General features: G+C 48.0%; 1 protein-coding gene and 1 long non-coding RNA gene across 2 annotated transcripts; one reads left to right on the top strand and one right to left on the bottom strand.

The window, feature by feature from the left end:
• Positions 1-352: 352 nt before the first annotated feature.
• SOWAHD (sosondowah ankyrin repeat domain family member D) lies at positions 353-1,841 on the top strand. The gene has a single exon (XM_068533202.1). It carries the CDS (start codon positions 455-457, stop codon positions 1,412-1,414), a length of 960 nt encoding a protein of 319 aa, XP_068389303.1. The 5' UTR covers positions 353-454; the 3' UTR covers positions 1,415-1,841.
• Positions 1,842-2,410: 569 nt separating this feature from the next.
• Positions 2,411-4,782, bottom strand: LOC137756725 (uncharacterized). The gene is made up of 2 exons (XR_011072251.1): positions 4,681-4,782; positions 2,411-3,071 (listed from the first exon to the last, which is right to left on the bottom strand). It is a non-coding gene; the product is annotated as an uncharacterized lncRNA (long non-coding RNA).
• Positions 4,783-19,312: the final 14,530 nt, after the last annotated feature.

A 19,312-nucleotide genomic window follows, 5' to 3' on the forward strand; every position in this document is an offset into this window, starting at 1 on the left:
GCAACTGCGGGGATGCTGAGAACCCGGCTGCTGGGGCAGCTGGGCTGCTCCCGGCGGCGCTCGGGGCCAGCGCGCAGCCCGCCCCCGCGTCCGCCCCACAGTTGCCCACGCCGTGCGGGAGGCGGGGCCGCCCAGCTCACCTGGCCGTTTGGGGCGGGGCCGCCCGCGACCCGGGGGAGCGGAGGTGGCGGCGGTACCCGGGGTGCAGGAAAGGGGCTCGCTGCGGGGGCATGGCCGGAGCTCCCACCCCTCCACGCCCCCCCACCGCCCGTGCCGGGGCCCTCCCTCGGCTCGCTCGCGCTCTCCCTCCCTCTTCTCCCCTCCTTCGCTCCCTCCCTCCGAGCCCAATTGCTCAAGCCGCTTCCTTCCCCAACGCCAGCGCCAGTTCCTCTCTTGGTGGGGCCCGGGAAGGGCAGCGAACGCTAGACACTGGAACCGCCGCGGCGGCAGGACCATGGCCGAGCCCCGAGGGGCCGCGAAGCCGGCACCCAAGGCCTCCTTCGCACCGACCGAGCTGAGCCTGCGGAGCGCCCCGCAGCCCCGCCCCTTGAGAGTGGACACCGTCAGCCTGGGCAGGTACCGGGGCAACGCCACCGCCTCCCGGGAGCCCCCCTTCCACGGCTCGTTGATGCTCTCGGGAACAGGCTCGGGGCGCCGGCGGGGAGCGCTGCGGGAGCTGCTGGGGCTGCAGGGGGCGGCTCCCGCCGGGTGGCTGTCGGAGGAGCGCCCCGTGGAGCAGTCCCCGGGCGGGCCGAACGGACCGAGCGGTAGCGGGCTATGCCTGGAGCCCCGGGAGCACGCGTGGATACTGGCGGCAGCTGAGGGCCGCTTTGAGGCGCTGCAGGAGCTGCTGGAGGTCGAGCCGGGGCTGCTCCTGCGGGGCGACCCGATCACGGGCTACACGGTGCTGCACTGGCTGGCCAAGCACGGGCGCCACGAGGAACTCATCCTGGTGCACGACTTCGCCCAGCGCAGGGGGCTGCCGCTCGACGTGAGCGCCCCGGGTAGCGGCGGCCTCACGCCCCTCCACCTGGCTGCCCTGCAGGGCCACGATATGGTCGTCAAGGTGCTGGTGGGCGCCTTGGGGGCAGACCCCACGCGCCGCGACCACAGCGGCCACCGGGCCTGTCACTACCTGCGGCCCGACGCGCCCTGGAGCTTGAGGGAGCTGTCGGGGGCCGAGGACTGGGAGACGGCGGGCGGCAGCGAGCGTCACAACGCCAACAACAACAGCAGCGGCGGCGGCGCCGCGTGTACGCCGAGACGCGCCCCCAGCGCAGTGGGCGCGCCGGTCGCGGAGACAACGGCCAGAGCGGCGGCGGCGCCCGCCAAGGGGAAGGACTCCGTGGGCAGACGGGTGGCGCAAATTCAAGGCCTTTTCCGCCATATGTTCCCCTTCTTCCAGGACCGTTGAAGGAGACGGAGACTGGAGAGCGTGGAGGGACCAAGACGCTGCGGCCGGGCCTCGATCCCGGGTGGTCCCTGGCGGTCCCGGGTCCCACCGAAGGGGCGGCGCCTCGGACGCAGCTCGGGCCGCAGCCGTGGGCGCTGGTCCTGCAGGGAACAGACCACCTCGGGGTCCGTCTCAGGCACCTGTCTCAGGAGTACAGACACCGGCCAGGAGACGCGGGGACCAGGGCACGCCTAACCGAGGGAGAGCAAAGACCAAGCCTTCCTGGCGCCGAATCCCCAAACTACAGGATTAAGCAGTTAGGAGCAGAAGCGTGGTCCTGCTTGGGAGAGGGAAAGTTAGCTTCCAGTAGCCATTTCTGGGCAGGTGGAAGCTCTGGGTTTATTAGGAAACATTTGCTAGAAGAATGAGTTAAGATTGTAAACCACTGATGCAGAGGAAGCGCCTAACTGCAGGCCTGACTCGTTTGTTAACGGGTCACTTTGTGAGGGCGGGCTCAGCCCCTGTCAACCTGCTCCTGAGACAACCAGGCCTTACGCATACGGTTTGGTTTCTAATGTATCACGATTGACTTCTTAAGCATATTAAAGTGGCATATGTTTTCCTTTTGCATTACAAAGCTGTCCTTTGAATGACTTTTTTTTTTTTTCATTAACCACCTCTTCCCTGTGTTTGCAGGAAAGGTCACCAACACACGGCTGCGAGCTAGTGATCCAGAACAGTCTCTGGATCTCATTTTCAGAGCAAGTGGCCAAGATGTGCACCAAAGGAGCTACTTTCCCCTTGGCTCTTAGTAGAGACACACAGTTTACCTGTCTCCTGGGCTCTTTAGCATCTAGGTCTGGCCTCTTGCACAAGTCTCATCCCAGAGGAGTTGTCTGCAGGGAGCAGAGGGGAGGTAAAAGGAAAAAGCCTCCAAATATGTATTTCTAATATTTCCTGGTGAGTCACGTAATTTACCTTGACTTCTGCCCTCCAATGAGACACACCCCCTGGCACTTTTTTCCAAGATAGGGCTTTAATCGTCAGCATTGTGGGTTTCTTTTAATTACATTTAATATATAAGTTGTACTTTGGAAAACTGCTCCCATTCAGAAATAGTATGAATTGAGTAGAATACAGGTGGGTTGATTTGAGCTGAAACGAGGGAGAAGCAGTTGGTGACTGGAAATCCATGCTGCTTTTGAGAACAGCATATTTTCAAAATAGCACTGTATCCCTGGAGGGTTGGGTAGCCCTTGCAATGGACTGCTGTGTCCCCAGCCCTCCCATCCCAGTCCTCTAAGGCCAGGGAGGAACTGAGTCACAACAAAACACAGCCCAGAGACACCACCCTGAGCCCATCCGTCCAGGTTTCCATCTCTGCCTGGCGGGCCTGTTTGCCCCTTCTGTGCTCAAAACGTTCCCACCTGCCCTTAATAACCCATTAGATTCTTCCCATCCATGAAATGATCCAGATCTTTCCTATTGATTCTCAGCCTGTCCCGTGTCTCTAGGAACTATACCTTAAACATATTTACACAGTGTAATGTAGCATTTCCTTTTTCTTCTTCTAAATGAACTTCTTTGGGAATTCCCCCGCCATCCACTGGTTAGGACTCGGCGCTTTCACTGCAGGGTCCTGAGTTCAATCCCTGGTTGGGAACTAAGATCCCACAAGCTGCGTGGCAGAGCCAAAAAAAGAAAAGAAACAAAAATGAACTTCTTTGATGTTTGCAGTGTGAGGGTGAGCAGCTCCTGGCTTGTGGCATTTGGCATGGGCATCTAGCATAACACTCCTCCACCCCCATGCCCATTTTATAGATGCAAATTGGCTAACTGATGCAGGACTGCGGTTTCTGCTCCACAACCTCTCCCTTGACAGCTGCCAAGGTGGGTTGGGCTTGGTGAAGGCGTCAGGGCAGGGCCTTCCTGCCACATGGCTGAGTCTGCGGACTCCTGGCTTGGAGGGAAGATTGGCATGTGCCTTCGCCCAACGTTCAAAGGACACTTTTAACAGTAGTCCCCTCTTCATAGGAAAAGTTTGAACCTAAGCATCTTAACTATTAGCAGATTTGGGGACCTAAGACAAGCATCTGCCCTGCTCTTTCCAAAATGAAAACCAAGTCAGCTGGAAGATTTGAAAGCGGCTTTCTGGAGTTTTTCCTGTAGTCAGCTATTCTTCCCCACAGATTTTTCTCATCATGTGATATTGCCTAGCCTACCTCCTCCATGTAAAATTGAGGTTTGGCTGCAGGGGACAAACCCCCATGCTGAAAACTCTCCATGCCTAACATCAAGCCATTGGCATTTCTGGTATGCTTTTCGAGGCAAGACTGGTATGCTCACCCCAAGAGAAAGAACAAATTCCCTGAGAAACTTCTTTCCAGGGGAGCAAAACAGAGTTAAGCAGATGATGCAAATCTGCATTCTAGTGGGACAGGCAGACAAGAAAAGGAGGCAGAAGCAGGGCTGGGACAGGTAAGCATGGGGGTTGGAGTAGGGGGTGCTGCAAAGAGGGCGGGGCCTAACCCAGGCCAAAGGTGCAGGAAAGGCTTTCCGGGGAGGAAGAGTACACCTGATCTGAGGCTGGAGGGGTGAGTGGGAGTCGCTCAGTGGAGACGGGGGAGCAGCCTCCTGGCAGGGCCACTGGAGTATGCACGGATGCACATAGCAAGTACCAGGAGATGCGAGTCAGCCGGTTTGGAAGGAAGGTGGGAGCTGGGGAGTAACTAACGGCAACTCTGGAGAAGTGGATGGGGGTCCAGATCACTAAGGGTCTCATAGATCATGCTAAAAGAGGAATACAGATTTTAACCTAGAGGTAGCTGGGAGCCATAGAAGGTTTCTAAGCAGGGGAGTAACATGATGAGATTTTAGAAAAATCACTCTTCCAGTCACGTGGAGGATAGAGCCAAGTGGGGGAAAATGCATCATACAAGCAAAGCGTTTCAGGAGAAACGCTTCAAGGAAAGCCGTGCTTCTGCTGGGAAGTTCAAAGAGCCCTGTGGAAGGCAGTGGCCTTCAAACTTGTTTTTTTCTTCTCTCTTTTGCTCAAATGGAGCTTACCTCAGAGCCCCAGGTGTAAAACTAAGTGCAGAGCCGCTCAGGTGAAGCTGGGTTGGGACCTCTCCTCCCCATCCCGTGCCCCTGTCTTAGACAGGCCGGCGGGGGTCGCACAGTGGCCCCGGGAGCAAAATTGCCAAAACTGCTGGCGTGGTGAAAAGTGCTCAGCCTAACCTGGGTTCCAAAACCTGCTACTGATTAGTGACCTTGAGCAAATCACTCACCTCTCTGAGCTGCAGTTTCCTCATCAGTAAAATGGGAACAATACAAGCTCCCTTGCAAGGTTGTTCTGATGATTCGAGAAAATACATATGCAACGCCTAGCAACGCTGCAGGACACATAGGAAATAGAAAATAACAGAATGTATTTATTAACAAATTTATTAAAAAATAAATTCTTGTTTGGAAAAATTGAAAGGTACTCAGCAGGCTCTTGTGGTGAAACTACTTTATCTGCTAGGGTAGTCCAGGAGGGATCTTGTGGTTACCTGAATTATCCCACCTCTAAAATGTGTCCACATTGATTGCAAATTATTTTCCCTCTGTACCAGATGAGTGGCTGCTCCTCAAAGGAGATATTGGTTCCTCTGCTGATGTTCTTCACAACCTACACACTTCTACTTTAGACAAAATCGAAACAAGCCAACTTACCTTGTTCTCAGCCCACAGAAGAAGTAAAAGCAGTAACTTAGTAAGTAATTGCCCACCAACTATTAAATAGGTTAGATATTATTTCCAGATAAAGTCATAAACTGGAGTCAGGGCTAAACCTGAAATCTCTGAAGAGAATAAAAGCACACAAGTCGACTCGTCTCTTGACCCTGTTATCTATAGAAATGCCCCCTCCCATCCCAGCCAACATACCCTGCATTCCACACCCAGCCTCCCTGTTTTCCCTCTTTCCCGTTCATTTTAATGAAGGGAAGGAGCATGCCTGTCTCCTTTCAAGATGTAACTCATGCTCTCAAGCCCGCCTCCTCCCACAGCCTAATTCCATCAGTTGTCCCTCTCCTGTATCTTGGAGCTCACCCTCAGTTTAGTTCAGTGCAATAAACGTTTGTTGAGCACCTACTAGGAGCCAGGCTCTTTGGGTGACAAACACTTCCCAGCCAAGCTTTTCCACAGGGAGGTCTCCTCCCTTAACATCTCCATTTCCTCAGCTCTTAATCACTCCTATGCATTCTGGTTTCTGCCTCTATCATCCCAGCACAATTGCTTCCACAAAGGTCTCCCATGATGACCTCCTGTCTGCCAAATGCAAGTCCTTACCTTTGTTCACTTCTTGGCAGCACTGGCCAATGTGGGCTACTTCCTCCTCCTTGAAACTCTCTTCTCTAGTCTTCCATGACCTCCTCTGGCTTTAGTTGCTGGCACTTACCAGGTTGAAGTCCTGGAAAGTTCACTCTACATTCTCTCCCTAAGTCATTTCATCCCTTCCCCACTCACCCCTGCCCCCAACTCTGCTCCAGCCACACAGTCCTTGCTGTTCCTCAAAAAAGCCTTGTTCTCCTGAACTCTGGGATTCCTACATGCTGTTCCCTGTCCAGAAACACTCTTCCCTCTATTCCTTGCCCCCTTTCACCTGGCCTACTCCCACTCATCCTTCAAATGTCAGTTTAAATGTCACCTCCTTGGGGAAGTCTTCTCTGACCCTCAGGCTAGGTTAGAACTGCACCTTTTCTAATCCTTATCACACTTGAGAAGTTATTCATGCAGTTATTAGATTAATATCTCCCCTGCCCCACTAGACGTAAAATCCATGAGGGCAGGAACCAAGTCTGTCTTATTCACCACGTTATCCCTAGTTCCTGGTAGATGGAAGGCGCTCAGTAAATTGGCAATGGAATCACAGATTTGACCTCAAAAGCACAAGAAACAAAAGAAGAAATAGATAAATTGGACTTCATCAAAATTAAAAACTTTGGGGCCTGAAAGGAAACTACTAAAAAAGTAAAAAGACAACCCACAAAATGGGAGAAAATATTTGCAAACATATATCTCATAAGGGTCTAGTATCCAGAATATATAAAGAACTCCTACAACTCAACAGCAAAAGTATAAAAAACCTGATTTAAAAACAAGCAAAGGACTTGAATAGACACTTCTCAGAAGATATGCAAATAGCCAACAAGCACAGGAAAAGGTGCTCAACACCATTAGTTGTTAGGGAAATGCGAGTCAAATCCAGAATGAGATACCACTTCACACCCACTAGGATGACTATCATCAAAAAGTCAGATGATAACAAGCATTGGTGAGGATATAGAGAAATTGGAACACTCATATTCTGCTGGTAGGAATGTAAAATGATACAGTCACTTTGGAAACTAGTCTGGCAGTTCCTCAAAAGTTAAACACAGAGTTACCATACGTAATATTGTGATTTATAATAAGAAACATATATTTGGTCTTCAACCCCATTCCTGGCACAGAGCTCCTAAAGCCCTTGGAATTTCCTATGATAAGAGTGATAAAGGTGTCTCTTGTATGTTAATAAGGTGACTTTGGGGAAAGCCCTTAGGTGTAACCTAAGGTTAGGAACTGGTTGCCAGGGGAACCAAAGGTGAGAGGAGAGGGGTGGAACTTTCAGTATACCCCCACCTCCACCCTCTGCGAGGAGAGAGGGGCTGGAGGTTGAATCAGTCATTGGCCAGTGTTTTAATCAGTCATACCTATGTAATGAAGCTTCCATCAAAACCCAAAGGACAGGGCTCAGGGTCCAGAGCTTCCAGGTTGGTAAACACATGGAGATTTGGGGAGTGTGGCACCTTCAGAGAGGGCATGGAAGCTCTTAACCCTTTCTTCATACCTTGCCCTATGCATCTCTTCCATCTGGCTCTTCCTGGATTACATCATTTTATAATAAACTGGTGATCTAGTAAGTAGGATGTTTCTCTGAGTTCTGTGAGCCACTCTAGCAAATGAATTGAAGCCAAGGAGGGGGTCTTAGGATCCGCTGATTTACAGCCAGTCGGTCAGAAGTACGGGTAACAACCTGGACTTGCAACTGGCATGTGAAACCCGGGGGGTGTGGTAGTTGGAACCTCCGATCTGTAGCCCATCAGTCAGAAGCACAGGTGACAGCCTGGGCTTGCGACAAGCATCTGAAGGGGGAGGGGGCGAGGGACAGTCTTGTGGGACTGAACCCTGAACCTTTGGAATCTGATGCTGTCTACGTGTAGTGTCAGAATTGAGTTGAATTGTAGGACACTCAGCTGGTGTTGGAAAATTGCTCCTTGTTAGTGTGAGGGAACTTCCCCCCACTGGAATTGGTACCAGAACCTATTTACCATATGACTGAGCCATTCCACTCCTAAGGTATCTAGGTATTTACCCAAGAGAATTGAAAACATAAGCTTATATGTGAATGTTCATAGCAGTGTTACTCATAATAACCAAAAGATGGAAAACAACCCCATTGTCTATCAACAGAGGAATAAACAAAATGTGATGTAGCCATACAATGGAATCTTATCCAGCCATGAAAAGGAATGAAGTACTGATTCATGATACAACATGGATGATCCTTGAAAACATGTGCTAAGTGAAGTAAGCCAGTCACAAAAGACCACATATTATATGATTCCATTTATATGAAATGTCCAGAATAGGCAAATCCATAAGAGACAGAAAGGAGATTAATGGTTGCTTAGGGCTGAAGAGGATGGGGGATGGGGGTGGGGGGGTGATAGCTAAAGGGTAGGAAATTTCTTTTTTTTTAATCATTTTTTTATTGGGACTTCCAGGGCGGTCCAAGTGGTTAAGACTCTGCGCTTCCACCGCAGGGGGCATGGGTTCAATCCCTGATTGGGGAACTAAGATCCTGCATGCAGCGGGGCACGGCCAAAAGAAAAAATCATTTTTTAAAATTGAAGTATAGTTAATTTACAATGTTGTGTTAGTTTCAGGTATACAGCAAAGTAATTCAGATACATATATTCTTTTTCAGATTCTTTTCCATTATAGGTTATTACAAGATATTGGATATCTTGTAATATCCAATATATTACAATATCCAATGTAATATCCAATACCCTGTGCTATACAGTAGGTCCTTGTTATCTATTTTATATATAATTGTTGTGTATATGTTAATCCCAAGCTCTTAATTTCTCTCCCCTCCCCCATCCTCTTTGGTTTGTTTTCTATGTCTGTGAGTCTATTTCTGTTTTGTAAATAAGTTCATTTGTATCTTTTTTTAGATTCCACATATAAGTGTTATCATATGATACTTGTCTTTGTCTGACATACTTCACTTAATATGATAATCTCTAGGTCCATCCATGTTGATGCACATGGCATTATTTCGTTCCTTTTTATGGCTAATATTCCATTGTATATATGTACCACATCTTCTTTATCCATTCCTCTGTTAATGGACATTTAGGTTGCTTCCATGTCTTGGCTATTGTAAATAGTGCTGCAATGAACATTGGGGTGCATGTACCTTTTCGAATTAGAGTTTTCTCCAGATATATGCCCAGGAGTGGGATTGCAGGATCATATGGTGGCTCTATTTTTAGTTTCCTTTTTTAAAATAAATTTATTTATTTGTTTTTGGCTGTGTTGGGTCTTCGTTGCTGTGCGCGGGCTTTCTCTAGTTGTGGCGAGCAGAGCTGCTCTTCATTGTGGTGCACGGGCTTCTCATTGTGGTGGCTTGTCTTGTTGCAGAGCACGGGCTCTAGGCATGCGGGCTTCAGTAGTTGTGGCACGTGGGCTCAGTAGTTGTGGCTCGCAAGCTCTAGAGCACAGGCTCAGTAGTTGTGGCACACAGGCTTAGTTGCTCCACGGCATGTGGGATCTTCCCGGACCAGGGATCAAACCCATGTCTCCTGCGTTGGCAGGCAGACTCTTAACCACAGTGCCACCAGGGAAGTCCCCTATTTTTAGTTTTTTAAGGAACCTCCATACTCTTCTCCATAGTGGCTGTATCAATTTACATTCCCACCAACAGTGTATGAGGATTCACTTTTCTCCACACCCTCACCAGCATTTATTGTTTGTAGACTTTTTATTTTATTTTACTTTTATAAATTTATTTACTTTTGGCTGCATTGGGTCTTTTTTTTAATACATTTATTTATTTATTCATTTATTGGCTGTGTTGGGTCTTCGTTGCTGCGCACGGGCTTTCTCTAGTTGCGGTGAGCAGGGTCTGCTCTTGGTTGCGGTGCACGGGCTTCTCATTGCAGTGGCTTCTCTTGTTGCAGAGCACAGGCTCTAGGCGCACAGGCTTCAGTAGTTGTGGCTCGCGGGCTCTAGAGTGCAGGCTCAGTAGTTGTGGCGCATGGGCTTAGTTGCTCCGCGGCATGTGGGATCTTCCCGGACCAGGGCTCAAACCCGTGTCCCCGGCATTGGCAGGTGGCTTCTTAACCACTGCACCACCAGGGAAGCCCCTGTAGACTTTTTTTTTTTAATAAATTTATTTATTTATTTTTGGCTGTGTTGGGTCCTTGTTGCTGTGCGTGGGCTTTCTCTAGTTGTGGTGAGCAGGGGCTACTCTTCGTTGCACTGTGCAGGCTTCTCACTGTCGTGGCTTCTCTTGTTGCGGAGCACAGGCTCTAGGTGTGCGGGCTTCAGTAGCTGTGGCATGTGGGCTCAGTAGTTGTGGCTTGCGGACTCTAGAGCGCGGGCTCAGTTGTTGTGGCTCACGGGCTTAGTTGCTCCGCGGCATGTGGGATCTTCCCCGGCCAGGGCTCGAACCTGTGTCCCTTGCATTGGCAGGCAGATTCTTAACCACTGCGCCACCAGGGAAGCCCCCCTGTAGACTTTTTAATAATGGCCATTCTGACTGGTGTGAGGTGATACCTCATTGTAGTTTTGATTTGCGTTTCTCTAATAATTAGTGATGTTGAGCATCTTTTCATGTGCCTGTTGGCCATCTGTATGTCTTCTTTGGAGAAATGTCTATTTAGGTCTTCTGCCCATTTTTTAATTGGGTTTTTTTTTTGATATTGAGCTGTATGAGTTGTTAGTATATTTTGGAAATTAATCCCTTGTCAGTAGCATCATTTGCAAATATTTTCTCCTAGTCGGTAGGTTGTCTTTTCATTCTGTTTATGGTTTCCTTTGCTGTGCAAAACCTTTTAAATTTAATTAGGTCCCATTTGTTTACTTTTGTTTTTATTTCCATTACTCTAGGAGACAGATCCAAAAACTATTGCTGTGACTTATGTCAAACAGTGTTCTGCGTATGTTTTCCTCTAGGAGTTTTATAGTATCCGGTCCTACATTTAGGTCTTTAATCCATTTTGAATTTTTTTTTAAATTTTGAGTTTATTTTTTGTATATGGTGTTAGAGAATGCTCTAATTTCATTCTTTTACATGTAGCTGTCCAGTTTTCCCAGCACCACTTATTGAAGAGGCTGTCTTTTCTCCACTGTATATTCTTGCCTCCCTTGTCATAGATTAATTGACCATAAGCACGTGGGTTTCTTTCTGGGCTTTCTATTGGCAATTTTTTTTAAATAAATTTATTGATTGATTGATTGATTGATTTTTGGGTGTGTTGGGTCTTCGTTTCTGTGCGAGGGCTTTCTCTAGTTGTGGCGAGCGGGGGCCACTCTTCATTGCGGTGCGCGGGCCTCTCACTATCGCGGCCTCTCTTGTTGCAGAGCACAGGCTCCAGACACGCAGGCTCAGTAGTTGTGGCTCATGGGCGTAGTTGCTCCGTGGCATGTGGGATCTTCCCAGACCAGGGCTCGAACCCGTGTCCCCTGCATCGGCAGGCAGATTCTCAACCACTGCGCCACCAGGGAAGCCCCGGCAATTTCTTTTTAAGGTGACGAAAATGTTCTAAAATTGACTTTGGCAATGGCTGCACATATCTGTGAATATACTAAAAACCACTGAACTGTACACTTTAAATGAGTGAATTGTATACTCCGTGAATTATATCTTAATAAAACTGTTACTTAAAAAACAAAACAAAACAGAAAGAACCAGAGAGAAATGTCCTCTTAGATTAGATTAGAGAGCAGTGAGAACACAGACACAGAGTTATTGAATTAATGAAAGAGAAGTGAGGAGGGGCAGCCTTCAGAAAGGGAAGGAGTAAGAAGTATATAAATAGAAAGCTGACAGAGGAATTAGAAGAACTAGAGCAATGAGGTCCCTGGGTGTGGAGATAAGGCTCCTTCCAGGCCTCAGAGGCCCTGAAGCAACCCTGTAAGCTCAGTTCAGTGTGATAAATGGTGTTCACATAGGGGCCCTGGGTCATTACAACCAGGTTAAAGTGTTTAGTATCTCTGTTGAAGAAGGCAGAGAAGTTTATGACACATCCTAAATAGGTAACAGTCTAAACGCTTGGGTTCCTATGGGCGCACTCCTCAGTCATCCAGAAAATGTACATTTACAGAGCACACTCAACTGATAAGGTCCTCCTGAATTCAGAACATCTTAAAGGTGTGATGGTCTTTCTGATATGTCAACTTGGCAAGGCTCCAGCCCCCAGTTACTCAAACACTAATCTAGGTGTTTCAGTCAAGGTATTTTGCAGATGTAATTAAAGTCCACAGTTAGCTCACTTTAAGTAAAGGAGATTATCTTAGATAACATGGGTGGGCCTGATTTGATCAGGTGCAAAGCCTTAAAAGCAGGGTTGAGGCTCTCCCAAGAAAAGAAATTCTGCCTGTGGCCAGCAGCTTCAGCCAGTGGACAGCCATGCCTGTGAGATCCTGTCTGCCTTTCCTGAAGGCCTGCCCTGGGAGTTCCCAATTTGCCTCTCAGGCCTCATAATCACAGAAGCCAATTCCTTGCAATAAATCCCTCATTATATATCTCCTACTGGTCCTGCTTCTCTGGGTGAACACTGACTCATAAAAAAAGCAACTGTGTTACTCCAAGATAATAAATTTGTGATCAAATTAAAGTTTATCCAGATGGAACATATCTAATGCTTAGATGGTGGTTTCTAATACCATTCTCCGATAAAAGGAACCAAGGTTCCTTGTCTCCTTGGAGAAATGGCTGATTCTGGGCTGGGGAAATATTGGATTATACCATAAGTATAAAATAAACATCCAGGGACTTCCCTAGTGGTCCAGTGGGAGACATGGAAGAACCTTAAATGCATTATTACTAGGTGAACAAAGCCAATTCAAAAAGGCTACGTACTGGGACTTCCCTGGTGGCGCAGTGGTTAAGACTTCACGCTCCCAATGCAGGGGGCCAGGGTTCGATCCCTGGTCAGGGAACTAGATCCCACAGGCCGCAACTAAGAGTTCTCGTTCCGCAACTAAAAGATCCTGCTTGCCGCAAACTAAAGACCCGACGTAGCCAAATAAATAAATAAATAAAAATCCATACGTCCATTTTGATATAAACAAATGACAGAATAAGTAAATAGGGGAGACAAATCTCCCATGCAGAAAAATTCTGGGTAATTTATGGAGCTACTCGTCCCTTGAAGAGTTAAAGCGGGGGAACATGACTCCCCACTTCTTAAGCTGCACATTGTGACTTACTTCCAAAGAGTACAGTCGGGAAAGGGGAAAATAGAGTAACTGTACAGTGGAGAAACCTGACCAACACTACTTCAGCCAGTTGATCAAGGTCAACATCAATGATGATAAATCATGGTGAGAGTACATACCCTTGAAATGATCTGGTAAGAACAGCCCGTTACCTCTGTGATCTTCCTTCCCCAAAACTTATAATCTCAGTCTAATAATGAGAAAAACATCAAACACAATCCAATAGAGGGGCATCCTAAAAAATATTTGACCAGTACTCAAAACTGTCAAGCTCATGTTGTTGAACCCAAGTTCATGGGCCTGACACACAGTGAGGCCAAACAAATAGAAACATCAGAGTTTGGAGCAGAGAAAGGTTTATTGCTAAGGCCAAGCAAAGAGTTCTGATCCAGACTCAAACGTTTTGGTTTGTTTGGCCTCACTGTGCACTGGGCCCACGAACTTGGGTTCGACAGCAGTCATCAAAAACAAGGAGAGTCTGAGACACTATCACAGCCAACAGGAGCCTAAGGAGACATAACTACCATATGCAATGTGGTATCCTGGATGGGATCTTGGAGCAGAAAAAGGCTATTAGGTAAAAACTAAAAAAATCTGAATAAACTATGAACTTTATATTATCTTCTCGACTTTTCTCTAAATCTAAAACTGTTCTAAAAAATAAAGTCTATTAAAAAACTAGAGGGACTTCCCTGGTGGTCCAGTGGCTAGGGCTCCATGCTCCCAATGCAGGGGGCCCGAGTTCGATCCCTGGTCAGGGAACTAGATCCCACATGCTGCAACTAAAAGATTCCACATGCTGCAACTGAGACCCGGTGCATCCAAATAAGTAAATAAATAAATATATTTTAAAAAAACTAGATCAGGAAAAAAATCAGATGAACAAATACTTCTGAATATGTACTCTACAATTTTTTTTTAAGATAACTGAGTTAAATTTATTTTATTTTATTTTTTGGCCACCCTGCGCTGCTTGTGGGATCTTAGTCCCCCGACCAGGGATTGAACACAGGCCCACGGCCGTGAAAGTCCCGAGTCCTAACCACTGGATCACCAGGGAATTCCCTGTACTCTACACGTTTTGGTACTAGGCTACAAAATGAGGAGTCATTCCGCTGTTTTCATTTTTACTTTAATTTAAAAGCAAGTCTTGATGATTTAAGTGGCTGGCAGTCTGTTGACCCTCTGTTGATAGTGACTGTCCTATCTCCTAGTCAGTGCCAAATGAGTGGCTTTTCTACCCCAAAGAGACATTAGCAGGTAGCCCCCCCCCAGTAGATAACCTCACTTTCTATTTCATCAAAAAGACAGAAATCACCTAAAAAAATTTGTTCAGCTTCCTGCAACCAAACCTATGAACTGACCTGCATGTGCACCCATTTTTCCCTTCCTGTGCTCCTGTTATAACAGTTACCACTGATGCAGTGTTAACTGCATGCCAGGCACTATGGTAATGCAGACAAAAAAAGGTTGCGTGCCATTTCAGTAAACAAGAATGTCGCCCACCATCAAACCATCAGCCACTGCAGACGTCCCGACGGCGCGCCCTGACGGCTCGCCCTGAGGGGAATTCGGACGAAGAGAAACAGGATACTGGCCCTAGATAGTTAAGATGCATATCTAAGGAATGATTTCCATGAGCCCAGACTCTTGCATCTTCCCATACATAGAAAAGCGCTGAAATCATTAACTTGAGAGGTCTGTTTTTTTGTGATTAGCAGTAATCTTCTGATGTTTGACTATATTTTTTTTCCAGCAATAACTCCTATATATCGTGGCTCCTCCCTCGCCTCTCTGGAACATTTCCTCAGAGCTATCTGAGAGACTGTCTCCTGGGCTGTAGTCCTCACTAAGGTCCCTGAATAAAACATAACTCGCAACTTTTAGGTTGTGGGAGTTTTTGTGTTTTTTTTCAGTCGATAGTAAGCATAGTGCATGCATTATCTCCTTTAATCATCACATCGAAATTCCGAGGTTCTCATAATTTCCTCATTTTATAGTCAAGGAAAACTGAGACTCAGGGAAAGTAAGTGACTTGCCCAAGGTCTCACAGCTAGAAGGTGTTAGAACCAAGTGTTCCAACCCGGACTCCAGAGTCTGACCTCTTAACTCCTAGGCTCTCCTCCTCTGTGAGACAAATCCCTACTCCTGTGCTCTGACTCATCACTTCCCAGCCCTTGGGAGCTTTGATCCACTGACTATTTGTATCGTCCCTTCTGTGTTCCTACTTCTTCCCTTCTGTGCCCTTCACATCATTATGCAAACAAGCTGTCACTCCCCGGGTCAAGACAAGACCCCTCCTCTAATCCCACAGGTTTCTCCAGTTCTCTCTTGACTCGAATATTCACTACTCAACTGTCTATTGAGCATCTTCACCTGGAAGGCTTACAGCCATCCCATGCTAAATATACCCCAAACTGAACCCTTGACCACTCCGCTTTCCCACCAGAAAACTATTCTCATGGTCTTTCCCTCTCAGCTAATGACACCACCAACCACCTTGCTGCTCAAGCCAGAAACTTGGGCGTCATCCTTGCCACTTCCCTCTTCCTCTTCTCCTACACTCAGTCAGTCACAAGTCTTGTTGATTCTACGAAATCTCTCCTCTGTCCATTTAACTCCATCTCCACTGCCTCTGCCCTAGTGCTGGCCACCATCCTTTCTCATGCGGACTACAAACCACAGCCTCTTACTAGTCTCTACTTCTAGCCTATGCTGCCCCATCCCCAGCCAGTCTGATGTTAGCACTCCACACACTAACCCCGGTGATTTCTTAAACCCAAACCCGATAGGCATCTGTCCATTTTCAAGCCCTTCAATGTTTTTCTGGGCCTCAAGATGCAATCCAAGCTCTGTCTCAAGGCTTTGAGGCTCCCGGTGATCTGGCCTCTGCTTACTCTCCAGCTTCCTCCTTCATTACTACTTCCTCTGGGCACCCCTCTCCCGCCACCCCCGAGTATGTCCCCTTCCCACACTTCTGCCACACAGAGTGACTTTCAGTTCCCTAAAGTCTCCCAGCTTTCCATCTATTTTTTTTTGGGGGGGGCGCCCACATGGCATGTGGGATCTAGTTCCCCGCCCAGGGATCGAACCCACGCCCCGTGCAGTGGAAGCGTAGAGTCTTAACCACTGGACCACCAGGGAAGTCCCTCCCAGCTTTTTCCTGACTGGGCCTTTTCACAGTCTGTATCCTCTGTGTAGGACATGAGCACACCACACTCCACCCGCCAGATCTAACTCCTCTTTGGCCTTCGGGGCTCAGCTTGCTCTTCCTCAGCCCCTCACTCCCATGTTCAGGGCAGGTTCCCAAGGACCTAGTGCCTTCCTCACCACAGCACTTAGCATCAGGGGCTGCGGCTGTCTGCACATTCGTCTGTCCCCTGCAGACTGTGAGCCGGTGAAGATGGGGGCCTGTGGATGTGGCTCACCTCTGCAGCCCAGCACCCAGCACCCAGCGCCATGCATCCACCTCGTAGTCTGTATTGGGTGTTTGCGGAATGAACAAGTGGGAGTCAGAGGCAGCTGACCTTGAATTAGATCCACAGGCTTTCTGATTAAACTAACAGTTGTTTTTTTGTAGGTCATTTGCATTCTGTTCCAATGCCTTTCTCCCTTTGGTGGCCCCTGTGGAAACACTTTTTCTAATGAATCAGATACACATTTAGAGACTTACAAATGTGGCATTAGAGGTTCATGATTTTAGAACCAATTTCCTCATTTTGAGCGGCAGGAAACTGAAGTCCCCAAAGCTGACATGGTTTGTTAGTAGCAGACTCATTGTAGCTGTAAAACTGGGACTATATCTTGTCTTACTTCAGTTACTCTGGTACCTAACCGTTGGTAATGCCTGTCTTCTTTCATTTAAATGGTAAGGTAGGTTGCACTGTGACTGTGGCTTTCACGATTAACCATGTGTTAATATTAAATGGGGCTGGGACCTCCCTGGTGGCGCAGTGCCACAACTACTGAGCCTGCGCTCTAGAGCCCGCGTGCCACAACTACTGAAGCCCATGTGCCACAACTACTGAAGCTCGCGCGCCTAGAGCCCGTGCTCCACAACAAGAGAAGCCACCGCAATGAGAAGCCCGTGCACCACAACGAAGAGCAGCCCCGCTCGCTGCAACTAGAGAAAGCCTGCGTGCAGCAACGAAGACCCAATGCAGCCAAAACTAAATTAATTAATTAATTAATTTAAAAAAAGAGAGAACGCAGTTCCTCTTAGGGTCAGGCTGAGGCACAAGTCCTGTCCCACTGCTCCTGGGTCTCCAGCGACAGCTTTGGACATGCAGCTGCAGGTGGCCTCATCAGTGACCATAGTTCAAGTGCGGGTGTCGGTCCATCAGTGTGGTGAATGAGGTGCTCCTACAGAGGGTGAGTAGTGAGAACAGTGCCATTCCCTACTCGTTATGCCTGAGCTTTCATGATGTGCCCGATTCTCCAGATTCTTTCCCTAGCGCCTTAAACCCCAGCTACTTACCTACCAACCATGCATGCGCACACACACACCATTTGCCTCCTCGTGAACCTGGGTGAGGCCTTCCCCCAACTCCCCAGGCGAGTCATTCCTCCCTCACCCTTTGTAAACACACGTTAAGGCACACATTTTGCACTGCTCTTGCTCCCTTGTATGTCCCTCTCCTCATTCATTCATTCATCCGTTCAAAAAATTTATTGAGCACTTCCTTTGCTCACTCACTCAACAAATATATTTATTGGGCACCTCTGTTATGCCAGCTGCTGGTATGTAAGAGCAATCAGCAGTGAGCCAGACAGACCCTATCCTTGTAGAGCTCAGTCTAATGAGTGAGACAGACGTCAATTAACTAACCACACATAGACCTTTACAGTTACAATTGGGAAGGAAACTCCACAGGGTGATTTAGAGGTACTAAGCGGCAGGACCTAACTGGATTGAGGGGAGAGGAGCAGTCAGGGAAGGTCTCCCTGTGGAGGTGCAAAGTAGCTTGAGACCTGAAGGATGAATGGGAGTTCACCAGGTGAGGAGAGAGAACATTCCAGGTCAAGGGAATAACAGTGGGAAGGCTGAGGCCGGGTGGAGCTTGATGCTTTGAGAGACAAAGAGGTCAGTGTGGCTGGATCCAGTTTTGTGAGTGAAGAGAGGGTAGGAGCCACCCGTGCTCCTTTTGGGCCATGTTAAGGAGTGAGATTTATCCCGAGTAGTGTGAAGGGTTGGAAGGGGGAGTGGTGTGCCAGCAGATCTGTGTCTCGAAAAGCTCACTCTGGCTGGCCACAGGGCTATTAAACTACGGTTTCTCAACCTTGGCACTATTGACATTTTGGGCCCGATGATTCTTTGTTGTGGAGGATTGTCCTATGCGTGGTAAGGATGTTTAGCAGCATCCCTGGCTAAACATCCTCTAAGCTGCCAGTGGTACCTCCCCGTCCCCCTAGTTGTTGCAACCAAAGATGTCTCCAGACATTGCCAAATGTCCCCTGGGGGGCAAAGTTGCTCCCAATGAAGAATGATCGATTAGTTTTCTCCGAGGGTTTGCCGCCCTCCCTCCCTCGGTTCCCAGACGGGCATATCTGATGTGCACAGGTACAGATGCACGGTAGCTCTCTTGGCTGCAATACCTGTGAGGGTCATAGGTGCCTCTGGCTCCCCAAATACCCAACGTTTTGCATAAGCAGGGGCTTCATGTTTGCTTCTCTGGGCTAAAACACCCTCAGGGAAGGGTAAATGGTTAATATTTCACCCTGTTCTTTCCAAGAAAATCTACTTCCTGTTCAATCTGGTTCTCATTGCCATTCCTGCTGACAGCAGCTACCTGCCATGTTAAGTGCTCAAACTGTTAGTTGCTATCAGCAGGAATGAGAATTGTGGAACTCTTTTTTTACCCTGGCCAATGAAAGCGCCAATTCCTAACCACTGGACTGCCAGGGAATTCCCCTTTCTTCTTTTTCTTAAATTTTTTTTTTTGTTTGAGAATTGTTTAACTTTTTTTCATCTGTAAAATGGGAGAATTATCTGGTAGGACTGATCCTTGATCGACATTATCATTCAATCCTTACAAACCCGAAGTAGGTATGATTCTGGATAAGTCTCCTGATGTTTCCACAGCTGGTTCAGTAACAGAGGTGGGATTCAACTGGAGGTGAGTGTAAGGCCCAGGATTTTAGTTCTCAAGTCACCCTACCTCCTTTCTTTCCAAGACCTCGAGGGGTTACTCTACTCCAAATTCAAATCCTGGAACTAGAAGGGAACTGGCATCTCTCCAAAGGCTGACATTGAGCACCAACTCCATGCCAGCTCTGCCTGATTTCCCCCCTGACGACCTGCCCCTTCCCACTATCTTTGGTCCCTGTGTCTTATTTTTGCTTTATCCAGCATACAGCCCATGTCTGCTGGGGAGGGGTCCA

This window comes from Eschrichtius robustus, chromosome X (genome assembly GCF_028021215.1).
Source record: "Eschrichtius robustus isolate mEscRob2 chromosome X, mEscRob2.pri, whole genome shotgun sequence".
NCBI lineage: Eukaryota > Metazoa > Chordata > Mammalia > Artiodactyla > Eschrichtiidae > Eschrichtius > Eschrichtius robustus.